The following is a 7,766-nucleotide window of genomic DNA, read 5'->3' as shown; positions in this document are numbered from 1 at the left end:
CCCATCTGGTTTGCGCTTATTGGGACTATCATTTGTTTTTCAACAGCTCAATGACCCAACACACCTCCAGGCTGTGTAAGGGCAATTTGATCAAGATGGAGAATGGGGTGCTGCATCAGATGACCTGGCCTTCACAATCACCCGACCTCAACCCAATTGAGATGGTTAGGGATGAGTTGGACCGCAGAATGAAGGAAAAGCAGTCAACAAGTGCTCAGCATATGTGGGAACTCCTTCAAGACTGTTGGAAAAGCATTCCAGGTGAAGCTGGTTGAGAGAATGCAAAGAGTGTGCAAAGTTGTCATCAAGGCAAAGGGTGGCTACTTTGAAGAATCTAAAATATATAATGTATTTTGATTTGTTGAACACTTTATTGGTTACTACATGATTCCATATGTGTTATTTCATAGTTTTGATGTCTTCACTATTATTCTACAATGTAGAAAATAGTAAAAAAATTAAGAAAAACCCTTGAATGAGTAGGTGTGTTCCAAACTTTTGACTGGTACTGTATATATTTACTATATTTTCCAGCTATTCTAAAGCTTTGTAATCCTAATGTTGGAGCAGTGTTGTGTATATTCTCACTAATACAGTATGTACTCCATCTCTTCCTCGCTCGCTCTCTCTCTCTTCCTTCCTTCCTTTCTCTTTATCTTGGTGCACGTCTCTGTTTCTTTCTTTGTTATTAGAGGAGCGAGAAATGTAATTCCGTGACAAAGATTTCTCAATAGGATGACCCTCGTCTTTCAAACTACTAGAAAATACACTCCAATATTGAAAAGAAATCAGCATTTCCAGAGGGTGAAACCTCCTTGGCTTTGCGGTACTTTGGCCTAACATAACCCCGGGAGCCATGCAACCAAAGCAATATCCTTTGTGTCAAATAAACCCTTAAAGGAAACGAGTGGCTGGACCCTGTCCACTTTCGACACAGGAGGCACACTTATTTAAAAGGTAATTACAGCTACTGGAGTAATGACCCCTAATCAGTCCCGTATCTGTGGCAACAGAACACATTAGGGGACTCAGAGTGTCTGTGTTGCCACTGACCAGGAATTCTCAGCACTACGACACACTCAACACATTCTAAATATGGCCAACCACACTATTGGCTTAGATTAATTATTGAATGCCAACATCATGCCTACCCTGGGTGCCAGTCTGTTTCTGCTCTCTTGCTATATCCTTATTGAAATGGTATGGCAATTCCATAAAGAGTTGATAAGAGTGCAGAAACAGATTGGCACTCAGGCTACTTCATGACCACTTTGAGAAAGATACACCTTTAAAGCTCGGCTTCATTAACAATTGGATGACTAAATAAAGATCCTATTAAATTAGTATTCTATTTCCTAATTATATGGTTACTATCGCTGTCACAGCAATGTGAAAGGAAGGGAATAATAGCTATTTTGGTGAGGAGAACAGGAAGAAGGGAATAATAGCTATTTTGGTGAGGAGAACAGGAAGAAGGGAATAATAGCTATTTTGGTGAGGAGAACAGGAAGAAGGGACGGGCGTGACTGACACTTGATATTTCCCTGGCGCTCTTGCCTAGGCGACTTGAATATTTGACCATGATGATAGAGGCTAATTACTCCCCGGTGACCTGCCTGAGCAAGTCCTCGCCTCACGCCTTCCCTTTCCCCCTCCCCTCGCCCTCCATCTCCATCCTGTGATCTCTGCACACAGACACATTTGTGTGACAGCTTGGTGTAAAACCTGGGACAGCATAGTAGAACGTGGGGGGAGCTAACACTAACAGCCACCATGGTATATGAGGTAAAGGGAAAGCTCTTACTTCCAGGTCTGTTAAAAGTCAGGATACTCTCCTGTTGTAGTCGGGGAGGAAGAGCCTTTCCTTGGAGATTGATCACACAGTTATCAGCTAGCAGTGGGCACATGCACAGTTAGAGCCCTATGGGTGCTGGAGCACCTGCCCATTTGTCCTCCTATGAAAAAAGTGTCCTTATGATTGGTGGTGCAACTATCAACCTAGATGATTTCTCATAAAACACATAAATCTTTAAAACAAAAGTCCCCCTCCCTGCCCTTCTGCGACCGTGAGAGCGGCAGTGCATTACTGCACTCTTCCTTGTTGCATGCACGAGCTACCCACCGGTGCAGAGCGGTGAGTTTGAAATGAATACGGCCAGTAGTAGGATACTTTGGAGTTGCTAGCATGTGTTGTCTCAGGGGGCAACAGCAGTTCGACTGTTTGTCAGTAGCATAACAAATTCAAATCAAGTAAAGATGAACATAATCTAGATAAGTAGTTGATTAATCTAGTCTACATTAGCAACAGTGTTTCCGCTACATTCATTCATTTGGTAATTGTAGCCACTGCAAACAAAAAAAACTAAAATGCTACATCATAATATTTCTACCAAACATACTTTCAATAATATGGCCGGGTACAGCACCGGTTTAAAGGTTATTTGTCTCTTTGCGCCACTGTGGCAGCCAAAACTGCCTGTGCAGAATACTCAGTGCACTGTCTTCAAGACAGAGCACTAGACATTTGAGAGACTCTGGGAAGATCTTAATTGCATACTCCTCGTCCTCTCTCCTTCTCAAAACCCATTGGATGAGAAAGCCAGAGGTCCCGCCCCTCTGATCTTCTCCTCCAATGTAGTTTTGGAGAGATGACTCGAGGAGTATGCAAATGAGATTCTTCCCTAGAGACAGCCCCCAGTTTGTGGTATGGCATACACATTAAGAACTTTGTCAAGCCTCCTCAGATATCACCCCTCACCCAGTCAAGTCTCAACCATGCACATTTTGCCATGAGGCAGAGAGAAAATGTTGCTGTTTTAAAGCTAATTTCCTGCAATTCTATACATTTTACCATGGTGCAGAGAGAACATTTTCTTTTTTATAGCTAATCTCATGCTATTCTACACTTTATGGCATGAGGCTGAGAGAAAATGTTGCCGTTTTAAATGAATTTATTGCAATGACATGTTGGCTTATGGCATGTTCATAAAAGAAAACACATCGGGAAGTATGTCCTTTTAAAAAGTCACTTGAGCTGACCTTTTCACAGTTGTTCTATAAACGACACTGCAACAAAAATGTCCAGAGGAAACACTGATTAGTGATGATCAGCTGATAAAGCCCAGCCCAGTAGCGCTTCTAGCAAAGATAGTTAATTTCATCTTTGGTTCTAGCTTGGTTAGCCTACAATGTGTGATGAGTGAGTGTATTTTTGCAGAAAATTTAATGTTATTAAGGTGCCCTTTTTAAAAAATGTGTACATGGCTAGCAGACCCTCAAGATTTGTGACAGGTTGATGTGATATGCAGATTTGGACCTTACCTCTACCACTTTTATCAGTTGATAAAATATCCTGCGACTTCGGCAGGATGTCAGTAAGGCTTGATGAGCCTGTGAAGAATGTCTGAGGGACTGTGAAATGATTATTTCACCCCCCCTATGCGGTACAGCAGATAGTCACTAACTAAAATGGCGCTGGAGGAAATGGCAACAGTTTTACGGGCGCCTACCCAATTGTGCTATTATGTGGGGTTGTTTCACGTTATTTGTAACTTATTTTGTACATCATGTTTCTGCCACCGTATCTTACGGCAAAAAAAGAGATTCTGGATATCAGAACAGTGATCACTCACCTCGGATTAGACAAAATATTTTTTCTTCAACAAGCAGGACAGGATATACTGCCAACACCCGACAAGGACAACATCCACGTCATTGGCAAGAGAAAGAGACACAGGTACAGAGGACACAGAGCGGGGTGCCTCGTAAGGATCCGCAGAAGGCGAGTGGGAAAGCTGCCGTCACCGTCAATATTAAATTAGACGAGGTACGATCACGAATATCCTACCAACGGGACATTAAAAACTGTAACATCTTATGTTTCACGGAATCGTGGCTGAATGATGACATGGATATTCAGCTAGCAGGATATACGCTGCACTGGCTAGATAGAACAGCACACTCTGGTGAGACGAGGGGGGGGGGGGGGGGGGGGCGGTTTGTGCATATGTTAGAGCAAAAACCAAGCCATGAGGCCGAAGGAATTGTCCATAGAGCTCTGAGACAGGCTTGTGTCGAGGCACAGATCTGGGGAAGGGTACCAAAACATTTCTGCAGCATTGAAAATCCCCAAGAACACAGTGGCCTCCATCATTCTTAAATGGAAGAAGTTTGGAACCACCAAGACTCTTCCTAGCGCTGGCTGCCCGGCCAAACTGAGAAATCGGGGGAGAAGAGCCTTGGTCAGGGAGGCAACCAAGAACCCGATGGTCACTCTGACAGAGCTCCAGAGTTCCTCTATGGAGATGGAAGAATGTTCCAGAGGGACAACCATTTCTGCAGCACTCCACCAATCAGGCCTTTATGATAGAGTGGTCAGGCGGAAGCCACTCTTCAGTTAAAGGCACATGACAGCTCACTTGGAGTTTGCCAAAAGACTATCAGACCATGAAAAATAAGATTCTCTGGTCTGATGAAACCAAGATTGAATTATTTGGCCTGAATGCAAAGCTGTCATCAAGGCAAAGGATGGCTACTTTGAAGAATCTTAAATATATTTTTTGGTACTACATTATTCATTATGTGTTATTATTCTACAATGTAGAACATAGTAAAAAAAAAAGAACAACACTTGAATGAGTAGGTGTGTCCAAACTTTTGATTGGTACTGTATGTTAAAACTTTTTTATTTTTTATAAATTAGCAACAATGTCTAAAAACCTGTTTTTGCTTTGTCATTATGGGCTATTGTGTGTATTGATGAGGAAAAAAACTATTTCATTCATTTTAGAATAAGGCTGTAGCGTAACAAAATGTGGAAAAAGTCAAGAGGTCTGAATACTTTCCGAATGCACTGTATGTTGGCAAAAACCACCTGACCATTGAAACCTGACTGACTCGTGTCTGACAGGATACCTATTCCTTCTGATTGGTACAATGACAAAAGGTTAGATTTTTTTCTGTTGTAGGGCAGGTGATTAATGAGCAAATACCACCAAATATGTCCCAATAGTTGAAACTCACCACAAAATGAGACAATGTGGCTGCTGTCTTCATGTACAAACTTCCTGGTGACAGCCTCTTCCATGATCTGCTTCACCTGTGAATGACAGGGGGAGGAGACACTCAGACCTTCTCTACAAAACCACTTATCTACGGGAGTGAGGAGGAGGGAAGGATTTATCAGTAAACATGTATAGAATTAGTTTACATTGGGAACAGATAGGAGGGGAGGGAGACAGGAAGGGAGGTTGAGAGAGAGAGAGAGAGAGAGAGAGAGAGAGGGGGAGAGAGAGATTAAGCAGAGCGGGAAGAGTCCATGCAAAGTTTGAAGGATGAGTCACCCAACTCGCATCAAGCAGATCACAGATGGATAGGGCTGAAGAGGGCTGATGTTGGGTGGGTGGGGGGCTAATTTATCCACACCTCTGGGGCCCACCTGACAGACTGGCTTTACAATCAAACCTCTTTAGATGTGAATGGAGAAAAAGAGAGTGAGAGCACAGTGCCACACGCTTTTCATGTCTCACCAGGCCTGGCACTATATGACACCTCTAATTGATTCAGTGACTTCGCAACCAGCAGAAACCTCACTCAGACACACAGCCTCGGAAAAACAAGCGGGAGGAGAGTTTTAGAGTACAAATGTTGGGTTTAATCAACACCAAGGTTTCCTCCTTGCTGACCCGGACACAGGCTGCTCACAGATAGAGACAACATCAGACCTGCGCCCCAGATGCCTGATAACTCTGACCCTGGTGAATATGGTGACATATCCTAGCACTGCCATTGCTCTGTATCCTGGAAATCAGCGTGCAGATAGAGCAGCCCAGATAGCACTCATTTCCTGTTGTAATTGTAATAATGAGTTATTACACTGCACAAAGAGAGGTGGTGCCTGCCTAGAGAACAACGCCACACACACACAAACACACAGATACCCAAACATCTGTGCAGACATAGAGGAGCTTTGAATATCACTACAGAGGGCAGATTTAAAAAATAATGCTCCATTAAAGCAAAATATTTCAAATTACTTGATTGTTTAACTGCCTCTATGTTGCAATCTCTGATTGTAAATCTAGTATGGTTAAACAAACCTGGGCCTGGTTTCCCAAAAGCATCTTAAGTCTATGCTCATCGTTAGGACCTTGGTACGGATCATCGTTAAATCGCCAAGCTGTTTCCCAAGTTGCAGTTTCTAAAGTTGCACTTGAAATGTCTTGTTATTTACCGACTGCCCCAGACCACTAAGTGCATCGTTAAATGTGTTTTTTTCCCTACCACATCACTTTATACACAGAAGATATCCACTAAACATAGAATCAAGATGTTTAACTGTCTCTCTGTGACCAATAACTTCACAACGAAGTTGACTGCAAACACAAAGTTGCCAATGTCTTTGTAATTGTTAAAAACAAGAAAATTATCAAAAGATGCTTCAAATGAAAACTGGGATGACTGCAGTAAAATATAAATAGCCTACAGTATAGGCTACATAGACCTATATAATACAAAAATATTGAAATTAATTTCATGTTAATTCAATTGAGCTCTATTATTCTAATTGTAGGCTACTGCCTGTAATTTGCCTAAATATATTGAATGATGTGTAACAACACGTGCACAATGATGTGCCAAATTTATCTGTGATTGATTGCATTATTATAGGGTAAGCATTAGAATAAGCAACCTCAATATTTGCAGCCATTAGGTGATAATATTGCTCTAGGAGCTGATGCGTCGTCAGTATTGTGGAAAAATTATAATGTTAAGGTCAAATTTGAATGGAGAAAGCTGATCAGAGAGCAGTGCTGCCTTTCTTTCGACACACTTACCGAATGTTTTTTCTGCATGGTGTTTTGGGAAATGTACATTACATCTTCGGCCATTGTAGGAAAGATGCATCATTAAAACACTTGTAAGCCGAAGTTCCATTGCTATCGGGATATCAGGCCCTGAAGGTAAAATGATCTGTCATAAGTGTAATAGAGGTGGTTCAGTGAACCATGATCATGTGATGAGTTACCTTGCCCCTGTAGACTTGCTAATGCCCTAGAATCAGATCAGTGTGCAAACACAGTCTTTTGGCATACAGGAGAACGCAGTGTTTGAACCCAGATGGTCACATTGGTGTATATGGACTCTTTGAGGAGAAAGAGCTCAAATGGGTGTAAAGTGTAAGAGGCAAGCTAACAGGAGTTTGAGGTCAGGTCACATAAGGATAAACACAGCCATTTCAATTTGTGGATGTGAAATTTACCCATAACATGTTGGCTGGAGTACATTGGTGACACCACCTTCCCCAAGTTCCAGTTTTGTTGCTCTGTTAGCTAAAACATCCCCCCTTTAGCCCTCAGTACAGCCTCAATTTGTTGGGGCATGGACTCTACAAGGTGTTGAAAGCATTCTACATTCTACAGGGATGTTGGCCCATGCTGACTCCATTGCTTCCCAAAGTTGTGTCTAGTTGGCTGGATGTCCCTTTTGTGGTTGACTACTGTTGATACACACGGGAAACTGAACATGAAAAACCCAGCAGCGTTGCAGTTCTCGACACAAACCTACTACCATACCCGGTTCAAAGGCACTTAAAGGGGAATATCAATCTGGCTCTGTCACGACATATAGTCATTAGTATTTTAACATTAAGTTTTTATCATAAACATCACAATTATCCAAACCACAAGCTAGAACTAGCACATTTTAATTTTAATGGTAGAATTGGGAAGTTTCGACTCCCTGTGTTTTGACTCCCCATCCCATTC

The 7,766-nt window shown here is 42.2% G+C and overlaps 1 protein-coding gene across 5 annotated transcripts in view; it reads right to left on the bottom strand.

Moving 5' to 3' along the window:
- Positions 1 to 7,766, bottom strand: part of LOC109876418 (small G protein signaling modulator 1) — a 71,996-nt gene that overhangs the window by 53,354 nt on the left and 10,876 nt on the right. For all 5 annotated transcript variants that reach the window (XM_031818168.1, XM_031818169.1, XM_031818170.1 and 2 more), the window contains exon 3: positions 5,023 to 5,098. In XM_031818168.1, coding sequence (XP_031674028.1) covers positions 5,023 to 5,098 — 76 coding nt within the window. The remainder of the gene's footprint in view (positions 1 to 5,022; positions 5,099 to 7,766) is intronic.

This window comes from Oncorhynchus kisutch, linkage group LG3 (assembly GCF_002021735.2).
Source record: "Oncorhynchus kisutch isolate 150728-3 linkage group LG3, Okis_V2, whole genome shotgun sequence".
In the NCBI taxonomy this organism is placed as follows: Eukaryota; Metazoa; Chordata; class Actinopteri; order Salmoniformes; family Salmonidae; genus Oncorhynchus; species Oncorhynchus kisutch.
Note: the sequence above shows the minus strand (reverse complement) of the source record. Positions and strands in the feature narration are given on the sequence as shown.